Here is a 21,289-nt window from a genome sequence, read left to right on the forward strand (position 1 = left end):
TTTGTTGGAGACAGGACATCTCCAGTACCAAGCAGCCCCCTAAAACAATAAACATCTTGTTGAGCGCTGTTCACATTTTCCATTTCTAAACTGAATTGATGAGGCAAACGATTTGAGGCATGATGCCTGACATGGCTCACTCCTATTGGATCTCCTTCTTTTGCCTATTTACACATATTAGCATCTGAGCCACGCACAGCAGCTGCATGACCAGTCTCCAGGGCAACCATGCATTGTAATTTGATGCTTTATTGATGTGACTAAAGGAGCATACACACTAGACAATATGCTCCCTGAGCGATATCGTCTAGTGTGCCCCTGGCAGGGTGTGCTCAATGTCGTTCATGACATTGAGCACACCCGCTGAACGATATAATTAAAGATATCGTTCAGCACCAGGCTCTCTCCCCCATTCCCCAACATGCAGCAACCTGATGATATCGTCAGGTTGGCCTGCATGTTTTCCTGATGAACGACAATTATGAACGACCCGCGGGAACGCGCATCGTCATTATCGTTCATCGTTTTGGTGTAAAAAATGGACGATACAGTGAATGACTGAACGATAACGATATCATTATCGTTCAGTCGTCCACTTTATCGCCCAGTGTGTACGCACCTTAAGACACATATTATGAACTCTGTGGCAGGACACATAATGCGGCTTAGTTGCAAAGTCTTTGGTGAGCCAACTGGGGCTATTAGGAGCAATTAGAGATAGGTGTATGTGGATACATCTGTATAGTGAATTAAGCAACAAGAAGGGGGAAAAAAAGGTTTCATTTTAATTTGGACTACAATGGCTAAATACATAAATAATTATTTATTTTATATTTGATATTCTGCATGTTTATGTATTTTTTTAATATATATATATTATGGGCTGGGGTCTTACGCTGTTTACACAATTTAGCCAGAGAAACATTTTGGATGCAAATGTGTGTGATACTTTATAGCTCATTAATCTTAATATATGACCCACAACGTGACACTAAGTGTGTGAAGTAAAACAATTAGCTGCTGGAAGGATGAGAAATATACTGCCTGTCCATGTCACTGCCACCCTCAGAAAAATTGCAGACTAAAGCATGAAAGATGATGCAGAAAATCTAAAGTGCATTTAATCTCTCTTATTTAAAAATGCTGTCAGAGCCGTGTTCACTCCTCTTTATTTGTTTTGCTCCCACTCACTGGAGCACAACATAATGATCAGTCATGTGCTCCAATGTTAATCCTGACAGGCAAAGTGATGGTAGATACCGTATATAAAATACAAAGTAATAATTTAGACACATAAAAAGTATAATTTTATTTTTGCTATTTTCTGCATTTTCTATGTGCCTATTGAAGCACACAACTGTATTATAAACTCAGTCAGTGTTATAAATTCAGCTTAATTTTAATAGTGATACATGTCTCCAATGTCTCTCTAAAGTGTCTTCTATATTTACAATAACACTTTGTTTTAGTGCTTTTTATTGTATAGCGTATATCTGAGAATAATAATAGGTTGTGTTTTAGAATAATTAGTTTCAATAGAACGTAAGAAACTATAGGAAACTGTTAATAAATAAATAAATAGAACATCAAAGGAATGTGAACGTGGCTTTGAATAAAGGGACTGATTCAGAGATGGACACAATGTCGATGTTGGATGTAGCGGAAAGCTTTGTTTTTGCAACTGTGCATGCGCCAAAGCCGCACTGCACACACACACACACACACACACACACAAATACAGAAATTTTTTTTGCAAAATGAGCAAAAGGTATACAGCTTTGGGAGAGGTAATAGGGGGTGGTGTCAAAGTCAAATACCAAAACTGAATGAAGTACAATAATAAACAACTTTCAACATAACAGTGTACAAATATAGCACTGCAATTCTATGTGTGAAAATATATTTACATTTTGTAAGTGATTACAGATTTGTGATCATTTATTTTATTCAACATTGCTTGTAGTTACAGCTTGTTTGGTAAATGTATATGCTTTCCATAAGAACCTGTTTTTAACTGTAAACTGTTACCTGCCACTTTGCAACTCTGAGAGGTAAGCGCCTAAGGACAAAAGCACACATGGATGATGACAAGCAAGAGGTTACCATGACTCAGGAAGACAGTTGAAAGCTTGACCAGTTGCATTGTTTTTACCTGTAACCTATTGTGTAGTGACCAGTTTATCTAAACTGTAACGTGTTTCTAAGGTTGCTCCTATATTGTTTGCTGTGTATAAATTGTACCACACTGACCCTGCAGGTCAGTGCTTTCAGAATTAAAGCCTTGTTTTGGTGTCAACCACGCATGCGCATTGTATGGGTGGTACTCTTTATATTTCTTTATGCAAATAAATATTTGGACTTTGGAACTCCAAGTAAGCTGAGTGGACTTCACAATTATTTTACTTTAAAAGTGGTTAGAAATATGCAGGCATATCAGGACCGTTTTCTGGGCTTGCTTTAGTGGGCCTCCGGGAATTCATCTGCAGCTGGAGATGCCCCAGAGATGCTCTGACTAAAGCTGGCCACACATCTAAAGATTATCTGTCCAACCAGCCAACTAGTTGATTGGTTGGAATGAAAATCTGGTAAGGTATGAAAGCAAATGACAATCAGCAGTTTGCTCCCAAATGCCGGAAAATGGACAAAAACTGTTGTTTGAACAAATTGTTTAGATCAAACATTTAACAAACTTGTCTGACGACCATTTTCATCTGTTTTCTGGCACTTAGGAGCAAATTGCTGATCATCATTTACTCCCATACGTTACCAGATTTTCATTCCAACCAATCAACCAGTTGGCTGGTTGGACAGATAATCTTTAGATGTGTGGCCAGCTTAAGACTGCATAGGCTTACTCAGAAGTTTAATGTTTGAAAAATGTTTCCACTTTTGTATGTAAGCAGTGGATGTGAGACACCAGAGGCAGGCGTATCTATAATGGCTGCAGGGTGTGCGGGGAACACGGCCCCTGAGTCCAGTGGGGCCCCGCACCACACACCCTGCACCCATAATAATACTTACCTCTCCGGAGTCCCATGTCGGCATGGGCGTCCGGCGCATGCGAAGTACAGGAAAAATGGCCTCCGTGGCCATTTTCCCGGTTACCTGTGCATACACTATAGACTCTGGGCACACTCTAGTGCCCAGAGTCTGTAACTCTGGTGCTGGCCGCGTACAGCTCAGTGTGCTGCCGGCTGCCGGATGGAGAGGAGGGGGTCCGTGTCGGAGATTGCACACGGGCCCCCTCCTCTCTAGAAACGCCCCTGACCAGAGGTGCGCGTTTCAGTGCTTAAGGCATCAGCTAAGTAATTAGCATATTTTTATGCAAGTCCACTGCATACAGAATCGCAGTTGCATTGGCATTTGTATCCATCTTTGAATCAGGCCCTAAGTATAAGAAAGAATTCTGTGCCGTGGGACTACCTAAATTGTCCTTAAGAATTTGGAAGGTTTCAAGGACCCTCAGCTTTCTTTCTAGCTTGCACAAAAAAATGGAGTTATAATAAGATTTTTTTTTTCACCACAGGCATTGATATCAGTTGGCACCAGTTTAACCCTAACTACAATGGCAGCTGTTGCAGTCTGAACATGAAAACAAGGTGTAGACTTTGTTGTAGAATGTAACTAGTGGTGGTACACATTCTAAGTATCAAGCATGGAACTATCCATAGTACTACAAAGATAAAAAGATACCCCAAGAATATACACAACAAATGATGCACAACAGCTGTTGAAAATAACTTGTTACTATATACAACATACTGTAACAATTTAGAATTGCATACAGAAATGATACAGCAGACTGGTATGAAAACTAGAATTAGGAAAGTAAACAATTTGACAATGTTACCAAATTAATTGACTCAATATTATTATTAATTACACCTGATTAATATACGAGTTATTCACATTAAGAAACTACAGAAGAGCACAAGTCATTTACCTAATACATTTACTTATTACTTCATTATACATCAGAAAAACACTACAGCCATTTTCTTGAGCTCGTACTTCATTAAAACATAGGCAGATACTCACCTAGACTCAGTGCCAGATTATTGTGTACATGGGTCTGGAGCTGAAATGAATGAAAGGCCTATTGTGTGCCAATGCAGGGGGTGTGACTAGTGATGTGGGGGAATGACCAGTGCTGTGTGGGTATGGTTGGAACAGGGATTGTAGCCTGTGCCGTGGGGTAATTTTAGTTCATCACTTTACTTTATAGTTGAGATATAGCAAAAAAATAAACTGTTTTTTTTTTTTGTGAAAGGGTATGAAGTGTATTATCTGCCTATTCTTAAGTTTTAGAATGTTTAAGTTAATAAAAAGAAAAAGCCACTTTGTAATAATAATAATAACAATAATAATAATAATAATAATAATAATAATAATAATAATAATAATAATATCCCCTCCATATTTCTGTAGTGAAGTGATCTCCACCCCCTCTAGTCCTCATACTTTCCCCCTAAGAAATTTTACTCAACTTTTCATGGTCCTACTGTTTTCTGCATGTGGCTCACCCCTCCTGGCCTCTTTCTGCAGTCTGCAGGGCACAGTCCACTTATATCCCCAGACCCCTGACAATAAGTTTTGTGCATACAATCAAAATGAACGGTTAAAATTGTGCAAAAAAGTAGAACAAATTAAGAATGTGTGTGTATGTGTATATGTATGTTACCTAACCAAGAGAGGGAGATAATTGGGGGAGAGTGAGAGGAGGTGGAGATGGGTGGAATGGAGGTGGGGGGAATAAGGGGAGACAGAAATAGTAGGAGATAAAGAGAAAGAGAATGGGGCAGATGGGAGGAATAGGAAGAGATAGAGTAAAGGGGAGAGAGAGAATTGGGGACTAGTGTCTGTGCAGAGGAACAGACACAAGCAAAAGTCAACAGTAAGAAGTAAAATAACAGTTACCATACCACATATGTTGCTAGTACTGCAGCTTGATGTTGATTGATTTTGAAGAATTTTCTACAGCCCATATGGTCTTGAGCGCAGCCACATATATAGCTAATTGTAATGGTCCCCGGATGGAGCAAATAGACTCCGTCCCTTCATTATATAATAATCAAACTCCCCCAGCATACCTGCACCAATTGAGCAGCATTGGTGTCGGGCAGGGGCTAAGAAGAAGAAGAAGCTTCACAGTCATTAGATGACATGTGCAGCAGATGGCAACCTATTAGGATTTAACTTCTCTTTAAAATAAATTGTTGTATGTCTGCCCGCAATTCAAAAGGTTACTGGGCCTGAAGGGGAGAGGTGCATCCTGTGGTCAGAGGGGCTGGGCCTCAGATGGCCACAGGCAGGCTGCTGTAGCAGGAAATAAATTTAATGTCTACAGTAACACAGCAGATGCTGTGGGCCTATTTTTATGGGAGGCCTAGAGCTGCAGCTCCATCTGCCCCATTGTTAATCTGGCCCTGCCTAGAATGTAGACAATATGTTATAGCACATCTATTGCAGCTACTAACTTGGATTTTCCTAGAAGCTGGCAGGCGGCTTGTTTGGAGGAAGGGGGAAGGGGGGTTGTGGGCAACTAGCACCACCCCAAGTGCGCACTTGTCTACAGAAATAGAAATTTGACCACAACTCTGCCCAGAGTTTTAGTTACTAAATGTACAGTAACAGAGCATTTCTGCAGAGTTGACATCAGAAATGAGGAGTAAGGCTCCGTGAAGTCAGATCAGGTGGGACTTAATAATGCTATTTGTGTCAGCACATTCTGTCTACTGTGGCACTGACTAATATCTATATAATGCTCCACCCACTGCCGTTTGATAATGCAAAATGTATTTTCACATCATGGTGGCTGCAGCATAGCAACATCAATCGTCAGATCACGCTGTCACAAAAATAGCTAGACTCTCCTGGGAGTCTGGGAGACCATCAACTATTTTAGGAGACTCTTGTACATTTTGGGAGCGTTAGCAAATATAGTTTACAGTATATTCAGAGCTTTAAACACTCTCAGGTACTACCCAATACCAGTCTAGCACAGAGTGGAGCAGTTTTAAAGCAAATGTAAACAGTCTGCAAGAAAACATTTTTTACTAGTTTTTGGGTAGAAAACTTTTAAAATTCTATGCATTCACAGCAGTTTTTGAGGCCAAAGACAAGACAAAGTTAATTCTTCAGTTCTATGTATAGAAAATAATCCCAAATACGTTCTTGACTTTTATTCACTGGTTAGCATTGTTTATAATCCCAAATACGTTCTTGACTTTTACTGGTTAGCATTGTTTATTGAAAGTTTTTTATTCTTGTTAAATCAGAAATAGTATTTTAAGATTACTGTAAATAAACAATATAGCTAATGTTCATTTCATCCAAATGCTGTCAAACCACTCTTGGATTTTGATGAAAATAAATGTATTACTAGAATAATAATTTACTCACCTGGATTTTATGTGAAATAGTAAGCAGATTTCTCAGCTATTAAATTATATATACACATTTTAAAAAAGTAAACAAACCGTGAACGTTGCATACATAAATGGATTTTTTTATTTTGCCCTTCATACTTAATGGGTTAATTCTTTAATAATGTTAAATTTAAATATTAGCATAAATATTAAATGAAAAGTAAACAATTGAAAGTATTTGAATAGGTTTTTGTCAATTTCTGTACTAAAACTAAAATTTGTTGTTGCTTACATAAAAAAGGAAGACAGAAGTCATTTTATATACCTGAAGGAATATAAACTACTAGGATATGTCAGAATACATTTAAAAGCAAGGGTTAAAAATGTAAGGAGTGTACGCTTATATGGTCTGATTTGTGTAGTACTATTACAGTTATGGGGTGGAGCTTTGGAGCAGTGTTGATGGTTTATAATAGTGATTTCCTGGCAGGAGGATCTCTTGCCTCTTTCAAGACCCTCGTTTTGCGTTTGTTGGCTTTATTGTGGTGCGGACAGAATGTTAACAGTGTCTGGCTTTCCATAGGTGTTCTCCCCGCCAATAAATTAATTTAGGCTGATTCTACCCTAATACAGTCAGCAACACAATAAGTCCAGTGGACTTTTTGTGTGTCATTGGCAGGGGTTTGGATACCTTGAGTTTTCAGCAATGGGCTGTCAGTTGGCCCCTATGTACACCTTTGATTGGTGTTTTTTGTCGATGACGATACTGTTTGTAGGGTCGTTCTTTATTTTCTACTGTACATTACTTTTTCCTTCCTTTCAATAAATAAAATAAAGCTGACCATTTTTCTTGTGATTATATCTGTGTCTTTATTGTAGATATGTTTTTTCCTCAGCTGATGGGAAATTTATAGATATTTGACATTTTACTCTGTCTTTTAGGTACAATGCAAAGCATTACCATTTAGAATGGTTAGATAGTTACTGTATATTCATTACCCCTTTTATCTCTACCCCCTCTTCCTCTCCAATTGTCAATGTAGTAGTTAAGAGACAACACAACTGAAATCATGAAAAAGGTCAAGGAGATTCTTTAACCAGTCTAGTAAGTGGTAGTATTCAAATAGGCTACTCCACTTCAGTAGCAGAGATTCATTTTATACCATTTACATGGCAGGTCTGCTTTACATAACAACTGTTATTGCTGAGAAGGGTTCCCTCTCAGCATGTGTTCTAGAAGGGGAAGTTCTGAGTTTATGTACTGGTTTTTTTGCACTTAGCAGGTAGAGTAAACTCTAATTTCCTGGCACAGAGAAACTAATTTGTTATGTGAATGCTCTATTAGCAAGTAGAAAATATCCTATAGAGGCCTATTTATCAAGTCCTTGGAACTCAGTAATTATGCGGAAAATGTAGTTTCCACATAATTACCATTAAATTAAGTAATAAGGCTATCTATTAAAAATTTACCACATAAATCACCTTTGTTTCTGTAAGTAAGAGAGCCCACCGCAGTCCCCATCTAATGAACAAGACATTGCAGTTGTGCTATTGATTAAATTCCAAAGACAATAAGTTTTTGGAACTTGACTCCAGGAGCTAATGCTATCTTTAGATGGTGTTAGCCCATAATTAAAAAGTTTATGATGGACTAGAATGTAAGATACAATCATTTGACTACATCCATCTCCTGTGGCCCTCACAATGTGCACTTGCAGTAACACATCATTATCAGCAATACTGTAACTGCTAGGCTTCATCAGGGCAGCTGCTAGTCCCGGGTACAAGGGCAATGAGAAAGTTCTGTTCCGGTTCAGTTCACCTGTGCAGTTATCACCAGCCCTGCAGTGCTGTTGATGGTCTGTTCACCTGGGCAACCTCAGCATCAGCTCTGTTCTGTTTATCACCGTGGCAGCAGTCACCAGCCCAGATATCAGTATTCTCTTCTGTGGCAACTCAGCAGCACTGTCTCCAATCAAAAATGCACATACAGGTCCAGTACTCTTGCTGCTGAAGCTAACACTGCTGTCTCCAATCACCATCATATATCTGTACTCTCTGCTCAGACTTTTACAGCAAAGTCTCCAACTACCAACGCATACAACAGAATGTTCTGCTATGCAGTACAGTGGTGCTCCTAATTATTAGCGCAGACATCAGAACTCTCTACTGTGCAGAACCAGCTCTGACTTCAACATCCACCATTGTCTGCAGACATCCTCGCTGTACCAGCTCACTAGAACAGCCTGATCAGTACAAGTCACTCATCTCCTAACTGCCATGTAACAGGCTGTGTTTTAAAAATTACAGTTAGGATCTGGTTGGCTGGTACTCCATCTCTGTTTACTTTATCTTCATCCAAACCTTAGTAAACAGACCCCATATCTTCTTTCTGACCATTGGCTTAGTCTCCTGTTGTCTCCTGGCAACTGCCAATTCTAAATGCCCACCTAGGAGGACTGAAAAGCAGCTATTTGTTTTATATTAAAATAGATTGCCACTTGTAGAATTCCCCAATATTATTGCAGGTTATCGGCAGGGATTGTCAATCAAAGTGAGAAAAATTATTACTATATTTGCCATAAATTGCAATATGAAGAGCCACGGAAAAATTTGCCATAGAGGTAGTGTGTGTAACTTTGTTAACTAACAATGATTTTATGATGAAACCAAAAAAATAGAAAAGCTGCTAGAATACAAAGATGTTGTTGATTTACACTACATAAGTGTACTTGTGTATATTTAAATTGCAAACAAGGTCCACAGTTGAAAGATTGCTCTTGTTCAATGAAACGTTTAATCAAATTACAGTATATGTTCCTGTGAGCAATACATTGTGGCCTTCCTTTGATTCTGACTTTATTCTGCATATCTTTATGAAGGTCAGACAGAAAAGAGAATAAAGGCTACGAAGATTTCAATATCATTTTTAAACATCTATTTAATAAGTGAGAAATCATGCCTGTCTGTCTGACTGTTTGTCCTTTATGCACGGCCAGAGTTTTGGACCTAGCCACACCAAATTTGGCATGGTGGTATAGTTTGACCAGCATTAGCTTTTTCCCAGGTTTGAACTTCGTCAGGGCCACACAATGTCACACAATCCTTAATAATGGGGAGACTCTTAAATTACACAGATTACAGGGCTGGCTCCAGTGGAAATTGTCAGTCTGCCAAAAAAACCTGTGAGAAAGCTACAAAAGTATCCTTTTAACTTCAGTCTGAGCAAACTTGATGACTCATGCAGGTTCATATTAAATACAGATCCTCAGAGACCCCATTCAGGTTGTGCCACACACACCCCAGTCAGGTTATACCACACAGTGATACCCGTTATACACATTATGCCATGCAGTAATAGTGCCCCTTATACATTATGCCACACAGTAATGCCCTTTTACAGATTATGCCACATAGAACACATTATTCCACACAATAGTAGTTCCCCTTACACATTATGGCCACCCCACAACTCACCTCCCCATGTCCCTCCTGCAGCCTCTCATCTCCCCCTGTGCACCATCAGCAGCTACCAGGTGTGGATCTGGGGCTGGGGCACCAGATAATTACAGCTGGTGCACTGGCAGGCAGCGGCAGACATGGACAGACAGCGCTCGTGCAATTTGATTCTGGCGCCGGTCGATAGCCAATTGGAGCTTGCGGAATGGCAGCCAATCAGAAGCCACCACTGCTCACTGGCTGCCGGTCCACAAGCTCTGAATGCCTCACGACCGGCGTTCTTGTCTCTCCATGACTGTCTACCAGTGCGCCAGCTGTAATCAGCTGGCGGGCTGGCACCAAATCAACATCGCTGACACCCGGGCCCCCCTCTATGGCCCTGACTGGAACATCCCACCTTGTGTGCATGACTGGATGCAGGGCGAGCGGCGGGCCACAGAGCAGCTCGGACACCATAGCAGTCGCACCCCTTACACTACTGTTTGCATGCATGTTAGCAAACATTGGGGTAAATTTCAGGATCAATGAAATGGGGTTATAGGTGAGGACAATGTAAACAAATAAAGGCTGCAGGTGTACCACATGGTCCAGTCTTCAACCCGGGCAACGCCGGGTATCCCAGCTAGTAATAAATATATTATATAATTCTGTGCATAAAATGTAAATGTAGTCACCATGAAATATGTACAGTAGATATGCCTGTGTAGTGAAAGTTAAGTATCATACCTTAAAAGGAAGGCTTCTTTCAGCAATGGGGCTAATTGGCAGTGAAGCTGTGCTGCTGGCTGGGCTCATTTCAGTGCTCTGTAAAAGAAAGAGACAAAACAGGCGTTTACTCTTTCAATGAAATCGTCAAATAACATTAAAAAAAAAGACAAATTGTAGTTCGCATGCTTTTACAAAGAAAATCCTAGATCACATTTATATTAGTGTTTTGTGCTTTGCGGCCTTGTGGTTGGCTTACAAGTTAAAGTGCTATTCAGTCAAACAAATACTAAGGTCCTTTGACAAGTTGTCTACTTGTTCCTTGGTGAATTGTGATAACAGCCAAAGCAAGAGATAAAGTTGTCTATAGAGTACAAACGTTAATGTGACAGCAAGGTGACATGGCTAATGCGGTGAGGGAAGAGTACTGTCTAACAGAACATATAATAAAATAAGTATTGAATGTTTTGGCATAAAAGAGTTAATTGCTCAGCGTGGAAGTATTATTAAGCAATGAAATAACAATTGTGAACAATGATTATGTAAAAGTTAAGCCAATCAAAATAAAAGTCTAAACAGGGTTTAATTACAATTATTGAACTGAAACTGTCACTATGCGACTACAAAAATAGTGTGCATACAAGCAACTCCATCCTTTTAAAATGCAAAAAAAAAATGTCCTGATGTATGTATGGGTTAATAAGTGAATTCAAATTGCATAGATATTCTATAGATTTAGTATTCATTGTCTTTGGCTCGCATGTATATTGTCAGTGTTATGGTTACGTTTTGATGATTGCAATATATGGGAAAAATCTGTACTTGCTACAAACATTCTAAAGCTGAGTACACACTGGAGCGATGTTGGGACGATTTGCCGTTCGTAATGACAAGTCGCTTACATCGGTCACAGCCAATGTGTGTACTCCTGCGGTCGCATGCAATGTCGTCAGATTTGATGTGCTGCAAATCAAACCTTACGACATCACTAGTGATAGGGTGCACATCGTCTAGTGCAGTGGCGTCACAAGGGGGGTGCGGGGGCTGCGGCCCGCACCGGTGTCACCCTTCAAGGGGGTGACACCAAAGAGCAGCGCACACACATCTGCAGGCCGCACCCCATCTGCACTCCAGTCCCCAGCACCACCGCACTCCGCCGCCGTCACCGCACCCCGCGGCCGGCATCCAGCACCACACACAGACACAGAGCACAGAGAATCTCTCTATGCCTGTGTGTGGCTCTGGATGCCGGCTGCGGTGACGTCATCACGCATGCGGCACGCCGGAGGGAGAACAGAAAGGAGATGCGCGCCCGGACATCGTGAAGAGAGGTAAGTACTATTGCACAGGGGAGGGGGCACAGCATAAGGGGCGTTATTGGGGGTACTGTATGGGGACACAGTATAAGGGTACTACTGTCTGAGGGCACTACTGGGGTCACAGTATAAGGGCACTACTGTGGGGGCACTGCATAGGGGCACTACTGGGGGTGCTGTATGGGGGCACAGTATAAGGGCACTACTGTCTCGGGGGCACTGCATAAGTGGAGCTCCTGGGGCCGGGCATTGCATAAGGGTCACAACTCGGGGCATTGCATAAGAACACAACTGGGGGTACTGTATAAGGGAACTACAGGGGACACTGCATAAGGGGAGCTTCTGGGGGTATTGTAAAAGGGGCACTGCATAAGAGCTCTACTGGGGGTACAGTATAAGGGCACTACTGTCCAGAGGCACTACTGGGGGGCACTGCAGAAGAGGAGCTCCTGGGGGTATTGTATAAGGAGCACTACTGGGGGCACTGCATAAGGAGCACAGCGTAAGGGGCTTTAATACAGGAGGCATTGCATAAAGGGCTATAATACAGGGGGCAGTGCATAAAGGGTCACTACTAAAGGGGGAACTGCATAATGGGCACAGCCACAGGGGGAATTGCATAAGGGGCACAACTACTGGGGGCATTGCATAGGGGCACTACTACTGGGGGCATTGCATAAGGGGCACTACTACAGGTGGCATTGAATAAGGGGCACTACTACTGTGGGCATTGTATAAGGGTCAATAATGTGATCATTGTGTAAAATGGGCACTACTGTGTGTCAGAACATAAATAAGGGACACTACTTTATTGTGTAATGTGATTCAGGGGCACTATGTGCGGTGTAATATGGATAAGAATGTGCTATGGTTTAGTGTAATTTGAATTTGGGATAGTATTGTATTACCATGCCCCTTTCTTTCGAGATCACACCCTTTTTGCGCCACACGCCTTAGGTGCATGCTGTCCTTTTATTGATAAATCGCCGAGGAAGGGGGGGTTGTTCCACCACGTCTCTAGGACCACTTTAAGCACTGCTGCCCAGAATATCGGGTGTGGCATCATCACGCCCGCCGGGTGCACCTGTCATTCTGGGAGGAGCACAGTGTGACTGCTGGACTGGTAAGGGGGAAGAGCTCGCAGAGCTGCACACCTTGGTCCCGAATGACACCAACAGCACCGGGTGACACCAACCCTAGTGACGCCTCTGGTCTAGTGTGTACATCCAACTGGACATCATGATGTATAAATTGTATACAAAGAAATGATAACCATATATAGTTCGGTCGTTTGCATGATTGCCCAATATCGCTAGTTCTGGGTTCTAGGGAAATCATCTGCCGGTCATCTCAGTGTGTACCCAGCTTTACAGATAAGCTGCCGCAAGCACAATAACTATATATCTTGTCCTTCGATGTTGACAAATACTGTACGTACTAACTATTTGGGCCCTCTACTCATCATAGGCTGACTTGAAACTAAACCATATTTACATGTATTAACATCACTTGAGACATTACTATGTTTACTGCCAAGGGAGACACCATTAAAACAAAACTTAAATTACAAACTGTCAAGTATGTGGAAATTCTTACCATATGCACCTTATGTCACGTGGTTGGGATATTGTAAGCTTTCAGTGGAGAACAGTCAGCATAAATATCATGAAACAAGAGGGTAGGACATGAGCAGCAAATGCATGGCATGGGTGGTACTAGGATAGAAAAAGTGAGCCAGTCCTGGGTTGTCATTGAGGAGGATACCAGAAATGTTAATTGGTGTAGATCATCTAACACCAATTAAGGCATGGTTCATGTGAGGCACATGGGGGCTCCCACACCAGAACAGGGCAGCAGACATAAAAGCCATGTAGGAGACAGGTGAAAAGCAGACTTGGAATGCAAAACATGACAGAGGAATCCATAGTCTCTAAGAAGGAGCACAGAAGTGATCTGAGGAACTGCCAAATGAGGATACTTATGCTGTCAACAGAGTGGAGCCCTTAAGGGTAATAAAGTCTTTATAGCTAACAAGAGGACTTCAATTTCAGAGAAGAGGCGGAAAGCAGTAAGTCTTAGGGGTCAATCCAATTAAGTGTGAGTTGCAAGTTGCCGTTTTCTCAGCAAATTCGCACTGCAAATTCATTTCTCAATCCAATTAGAAACTTGCATTGAACCAGTCAGAGTAAACTCGCATTTTTCCGTTTGCACCTCCCTGGGGGTGAAATATGGTAAGGGAAATCTTTATTTTAAGGTTAAAATGTTTGGACACTGTGCAAAACCCCTTGGACTAATTAGGCAAATAGAAATTTCCATTTAGCTTAATTAGTCCAATAATTACATGTCCTTTATGGGGGTTTAAAAAACTTTTGTGTTACTTTATGCACCCCAAATTTAATTACAGTTATTAATGTTTTGAAGAATAACTGCTTTTATTTTTTACTTTTTATAAAGTCGCCCCAAAAGCATATTTTTTTCTACTTTTTTTTGCATTTTTCCTTTTTTGTATGAAAGTAAACGAAAAAAGTGAGCTTTTAATTTTTTTACTTTAAAGAAAAAAATGCACAAATCAGCCATTTAACACCATTTTGAATATCTACAGTACTTTCATTATGCCCACTATCAGCCTTCTGTATGATTCTGCAAAAAACTGTCCTTTTTTCGGGGTCCAGGAAGGTCACCCCACTTTTTTAGGATCTTCTCTCACATTGCGTTTGGCAGACAATTTGCAAACCTCTGCTGCAAGTACTGTGAATACGCATTTTTAATTGGATTGGAGAATTCTCGGGAGAGCGCATTCGTGCGAAGTCTGTGAGTTTCATTAAACATACTAGCAACTTGTACCTAATTGGATTGACCACAACCTGGGGAAAGGGGGTGTGGCCTAATAGCGGGAGGCGTGGCCATGCCCCCTTAGGAGAATTTTTTTTTTTTGCTGCACGCTGGGGAGGGAGGCGCTGTGAGCCACTAAGCCCGATGCATAGCCAGTGCATTGTGCGATCAGAGAGGGGGGGGCGGTGTGGGTACTAATTACCTGGGCCTGGGCTTGCTGGAGGGGCCCGTTAGGGGCCCGGATCCGGCGCCGCTCCCCCCTCTTGCATCACAGCAGCCCAACACACGCTGCTGTGCGCTAGGCTACACTGGGAGACTGCTCGTGGCTGCTAAGCAGCAGCCACAGCAGTCTCCTATGCCTGTGGGGGAAGCGATCACACTGATCATGCCCCCCACCGGGTAGGCTATGCATCGGGCTGAGTGGCCTCCCCAGCATGCAGCACCACTTCGCGGTACTGCAAAAAAAATTGTCTTTTAAGGGGGCGTGGCCACGCCTGCCATGATTAGGCCACGCCCCTTTACCCAGGCCTTGCGCGGCTATCGGCGTGCCTGATAATGAATTGTAGAACATAACATATTATGAATTGGGGGCAGTGTTTTGAGGCACAGTATGATTCTGGGGCTCTGCTGTGAGGCATATTATAAATTAGCGTCACTAATATGTGGCATGGTATGAATTGGAGAAAGCAGGGGCGGTGGGTGAAATGTTGCCTAGGGCACCCGGACACCTTGTACTGGTCCTGTCCCTAGGTAATTTCACTGGTCCAAGGTAGTTTTCTTCTTATCCCCTTGGACTACATCAAATAAAGCAACATACCTGTAAGTATACAGTAAATCCTACTACAGTACAGAAATTTATAGGAAACACAATAATTACTATTAGGGGATAAATATATTAAACATTGTTAAAGATATCTTGGATGAAGGCATTTACTTATATACTGTAGGTTACAAATTAATGATTAGTCAATCTGATTGTATGAGATCTTATTGTATGGTATCTGATTGTATGGCATCTGATTGTATGCTATTATGATCCATAATATTGCACCATTCCTTGGGCTTGGATAACTTTGGCGACCCTGCAGAAACTATCTCACCGTGCGGTTATGGAATATCATTAAAATAAAGTTCTTATTTTAAATATACTTTAAGTATATTTATAATGTTACATAACTCTATATTGATGTTTAGTCTTATTTTAATCATCATTTAATATGTAGTGTATTATAGGTAAATACTGCATCTCTGTTGTAAACATAAATGTAATATTATTGGTATAATGTTTTAGATCCCTTTTAATTGCAATTTAGCAATGTAATGTGCTTCTCCTGAAACGCAAACATTTCCCACTCCCCCCTGATACAGTGAGACAAAGGAATTCCAGAATGGGATAGTTTTGGCGTGACCCTCTGGCTAATGAATATCCATCTGCTCACACACAAAGAAGAAAGTACTGACCTATCCGACGTCGAGTATATACAGCTCCCTGCCTGTACCCAATGATTGTATTCCGTAAGGACTATTTGAATGTGACCTTATAGATTGTACTGCAGTGACTGTTGGAAGTCAGTGCATTCAGGATTGAAGCCTTGTGCTGTGACAGCAGCGCATGCGTAGTGTAAGGGGGAGGTACTCTATTTATTTCTTTGTGCTCATAAATCTTTTGGACTTTGGAACTCCAAGTAAGCTTGAGCGGACTTCACATTATTTATCGTTAACAACATAATAAAGGGATACTATTATCATTTAAATGAAGAAAGGGGGCACATTTTAAATTTTTATTAATAAAGATGAATACATTCATAATTTTGTTCATAAGGGGAGATATAATTATATTATTTTTAACAGTTGTACCCACTGGACAAGGGGTATCAGTATGGTATCATTGGTACTTTACATTACCCCAGAATCCTTAGGTGTGGGACCCCTCCCCCTAGGATGGCAGCGGTTTTCACTAAATACCAAAAGGCTTGAGATAAATTGCTGATTTAGGGTTTTCAAACCTTACACACATCGCTGGTGATTTAAGTTTTAAACTAATACATTTGGCATTTTGTAGGTTAAAATCACAGGCAATATGTGGCGGGCCTGAACTCGCCAGTAATGCCAGCCATTGATAAATTCCACCCACTGTCCTTTATATACTGTATTTATAAGAACCACAAATGTAAATCACAGAAGATCTACAATCTGTTATTGATTGTTCAGCTCAGACATTCAGATATTGTAACACTGTCAATTACTTCCACAAAAATCACCTAAGTATGTTTGACAAACAACTGTTGACAGCTGTCTGCAAGTTGATATATTGCTCTGTAAATATTCAAGTACGTTACTGATGAGCATTTCCCAAGATGACAGATACACATCAAGTTCAAAATATAATTTACTTTCATACAATGGCAGCAAATTTGCTTCAGATTTGTGGAAGTGAAAACAAAAGAAAACAAAGCAACCTTAGAAAGCATTATTATTATTTCTCCCTTTTAAATATGCAAAACAGTTTATCTAAACAGCATCCTTAATTATGCGATGCTGAGCAAATAGGCAGACTACCTATTTAGAAACTTGTGCTAGTTTAATGAGTAACAGTAATATAATTATTTCAATTCATGCTGTGCTTGCCCTATATTGTGTTATGTCTTGTCCAGTGCAGAGACTGTTTGCCTTGGATTTCAATGAGGAATGAGGGACATATGCCAGAATCTTACCCTGCAGTACAAACTTAATCCTACACTTAAGCCGCATATCCACTTGCAGATATAAATGAGCGATTCAATGATAATGACATCATTATAGTTCAATCGCTCATTAATCGTGCATAAATCGGGCAGTTTAATGTCGGAAACAACCAGTGATGCGTGCTCCCGCTGGTCGTTTCCGACATCAATCATCGCCTGAACATGCCGGTCAATCTGCCGATAATGACAGATTGCCCATGTTCAGGGATAAGGGAGGGTGCCTACACTGTGCGACATATTGTTCAGTGTAGGCAGTGCAGGGAAAGAGGAATGACTGTACGATTACAATGTTGTAATCGTACTGTCGTTCTACTATCTGCAAGTGGATACGCGGCATTACTCTTGGGGTTTGTAGCCTTGCGTATTGAACATAGGTCAAAAATGTATACCTTTTGAGCATTCTTTCAAAGGAAGAAGGTGACATGAAACTCAAGTTTATGACCTATATATTGAGATATTCACAGTGTTTTACAATGACTAAATGAATGTAGGAATTACAGCCAAAGCAATTACCCGTACCCAGTGAGGGAAGGATTATTATGACAGTTACTGATTAACGTAATACCTGTCGTGATTATCCACGTCCCCCAGGTATTGTTAATTACTTTGATATCAATAACTGCTAAAATTTAGCAAATTTAGGGCCTGATTCAGAGATGGACGCAAAGCCGATTTTAGCGATTGCTTGTCATTGCACAAGCGTGTTAGCCGCACTGCGCATGTGCAGTGATTGATTTGCAATTATGCCCACACAGAGCATTCATTCACAAAGTGAGTGACAGGAAGTCACCGTTTGGAGGATGGCTAGGAAACTGCAGGTGTGTCTGACTGTTTAAACGCTGTTTCATGGGTGTGCATAAATTGACATTGCTATCTCCTGTGTAGCATGAGAGCTCTCTGCGTTTCAGGAGCACTGTAGTGTTTCTGGCAGGTGGTGCAGAAGCAGCATGTTTGCCCGATGCACGTCGTTGTTACAGATGTTTATGCTGTTATATGATGTCTGTTGGATATAAGAAGGCAGCAGTGCTCAGCTGTACTTTGGAATGCATTAGCATATTTAGCAACTGCAATCCGTGAGAGTAAGCAGTTGCAATTGTATTAGCCTACATGTCTGAATCAGGCTTATAGTACACTACTGATATTGAGGTTAACTGCTCCTGCCTATGATAAAATACTGTACAGATGTGTCCTCATACACCTAGCCTCAGTAAGGCATGCATCAGGAGATATCTAGTGCAAGTGAGCAACACCAAGTAGTGTAAAGTAGCAACATTTATTTTTAATTAGAGTCTTATTCACACACACAGAGGCAGCACAACACCACTCAATAGGTATGCCTGGCTGAGGCTTTAATCACAGGAATTATTTTAAATATGTTGCAAAGCCGTAGATACTGTATAGCACAATGGAACTTGGCATGAAAAAAGCTGCGGCCGCTTCATCATAGCATTTCGTATACAGATTCAGACTCATTCGCACATAGATGTACAAGTGTCGCATATCAAATCAGTGCATTCTTGCAAAGCGGTTTTGTCGCATCACATTGCGAAAGAGATGTAAAAAAGATGCTCAGCGCAGGCCAAGTCGCACGGGAACTGGAGCACTGAGCAGGGCTCTTTGGCGCAACTGCGGCAATAGTGTATGAGGACACGTCTGCAGGGTGATGAAATTTAGGTGTAATGGCAAGCAGACTATTTCTGTGTAGTTGAAGAGAAAGCTCAACAATTAGTAGTTTAAATAATTTAAAAATCACTCTGCAGATGTGGACATGCTCATCGCACTTTTGGCGTCATACTCCCATTGGAGATTGGCAGTTTTGCTGCCCTTGCAAAACACAAGATGCATAATGTAGGTGAGGTCCATGTTCTTAAGATTGAAGAAAAGTAAAATAAAAGTTACTGAATAAACAATATTTCAGAAAAGACATTAAATAGAAAGTAACGTTTTAGCTTTTCCCCAATACATTCCTCTAGGAGGTGAATCTTTGATTTCAATATTCAATCTCTGAGATAAAGTGACAACAAAAAAATGTACTGTACACTATATTTTAATTACATTTTATAGATCACGCTGCTTACAGTTTAATCTGTTTCACTTTATTTTTCATTTTTACATAACAATAAATTTGAGGTTTTCACATTCCTTAGTAAACTGAGAAGAAGAGACATAGCAGGTTATGATAGATAATACTGCACCAATAGCTGTCCTGGTGATAATGGCAGAGTGGTAAGGCTTCATTTACAGCTTTGCTGTGGTGCGACCTTTGACAGGCACATTACAAACACTTATCCAATGATAGATATGACCAAGTAGTAGAGAGAATACAGTATGAGTAAAGCCTTTTATTGATATACAATGTCTAATAATCCAAGAGCCATGTTTTGGCAACCGCACACCCCATGTTGTTGACAATCAACAAAATAATGCAAAAGTCAGACTTATTTGGTGGGCTCCTGCTGCAGCACTTCACACAGTCACACTACTCACGTACATGCACTGTGAGTGGTGTGTGCATCTGCACCACTTAGGGCAAGACTAGTCTGTGTCCATGGCTGGGCCAGTGTGTGTCCGACTCCAGGCTGTCGGGCAAGCTGAGAGACGGCACACTTGTGCACTAATGCCGATGGCATACCGGTTGAAAGCCCTAGAGAATACACCCCAGTGCTGGCCAGCCTAAGGCAGGTTGGATTTATAGCAGGGAGGAGACCACGCTGCCAGTGTTCTTGATGTAGTGCCAACTGCTCTAATGGCTGATATTGCCTCATGCAAAATTGAAGAAGCCGTTACTCGGTGAAAGGCGCGTCTTGACAGGAGTCTCCGGTGCACACAGGGAGACTCCATCGAGGACACTGTCGCCGCAACACAGTACCTACAGTATGATAAGGTATTTCTTATCTATCAGTGACACGCCGCCCGCGCCACCTCTTCAATGTTCCCACTGCGCTTTGAGTTTATATCAGTGGGGTGAGAGTGATTAACGCAGATAAGATGACTCCTGCTATTTTTCTTCAAAGAGGGCTGGGGTGCCGGTGATCACACACCAGGTATTCACTGAAGATTACCTCACATACCGGGCAGTAGCATCCACAGACACCCTTACTCCACCTCTCTATTCTAAGTGCTACCACTCTGGCACTCTCATTCTTCCTCTGACCCACCAGTGAGCCTGCACTGACTTACCAGACTCACAGTGAGTAAAGTGGGAGAACAGCAGATCTAACTTACTCATACCCTCATAGTATATGTGGAGGGTTTGCTCATGCCCCATGCACTACGTGATGTATATGGGACACAGCAGCCACCTCTCCCCTTAGCGACTTTCTCCATAGCAACTTGCTCCTTTTTGATATACAACTCATGATTACTCCTTATATACAGTACATGCAACTCATGGTCAAAAACAATGTGAATATTTGAATGGTTTAATTTATCAATTCTGCAGTAGGATCAGGGTATCCAAAGCTGCAGAGGTCTTGAAAAAGACACACACTTGTGTCGAAACATGTTGGAGGAGTGTTAAGGGGACCTTTTACCCAGAATCTTGATCCAGGACCTCTGCAGCTTTGGAAGTACCTGGGCTCTGTTAGCTGCTGTTGTTTCTGTTTGATTTGCAAATTACATCTATCTGGTATGAAGTAAACCCTTCATTTTTATATCTTTTTTTGTTATAATTAAACTTCTTTTTTGATTTTACTGCACCATGAGGAGTGTCTTGTGTTTATTTTCATGATTCATCTGTAGACTTGGACAAATCCTAAGTCCTAAAAGAAACCTTGATGAGAGTGTGAACAGTTCTGTTGATGTAAGAATCAGTGTGAGCATCTATTCTACAGCTCATTATATTCATTTCCACGTATTTGAGAGT

At 41.2% G+C, this 21,289-nt stretch overlaps 1 protein-coding gene across 3 annotated transcripts in view; it reads right to left on the reverse strand.

Moving 5' to 3' along the window:
• CCSER1 (coiled-coil serine rich protein 1) overlaps nucleotides 1-21,289 on the reverse strand; it is a 913,125-nt gene that overhangs the window by 173,431 nt on the left and 718,405 nt on the right. For all 3 annotated transcript variants that reach the window (XM_088464471.1, XM_088464470.1, XM_088464472.1), the window contains exon 7: nucleotides 10,554-10,631. In XM_088464471.1, coding sequence (XP_088320597.1) covers nucleotides 10,554-10,631 — 78 coding nt within the window. The remainder of the gene's footprint in view (nucleotides 1-10,553; nucleotides 10,632-21,289) is intronic.

Source organism: Taudactylus pleione, unplaced genomic scaffold (assembly GCF_031769625.1).
Source record: "Taudactylus pleione unplaced genomic scaffold, aTauple2 ptg000055l, whole genome shotgun sequence".
In the NCBI taxonomy this organism is placed as follows: Eukaryota; Metazoa; Chordata; class Amphibia; order Anura; family Myobatrachidae; genus Taudactylus; species Taudactylus pleione.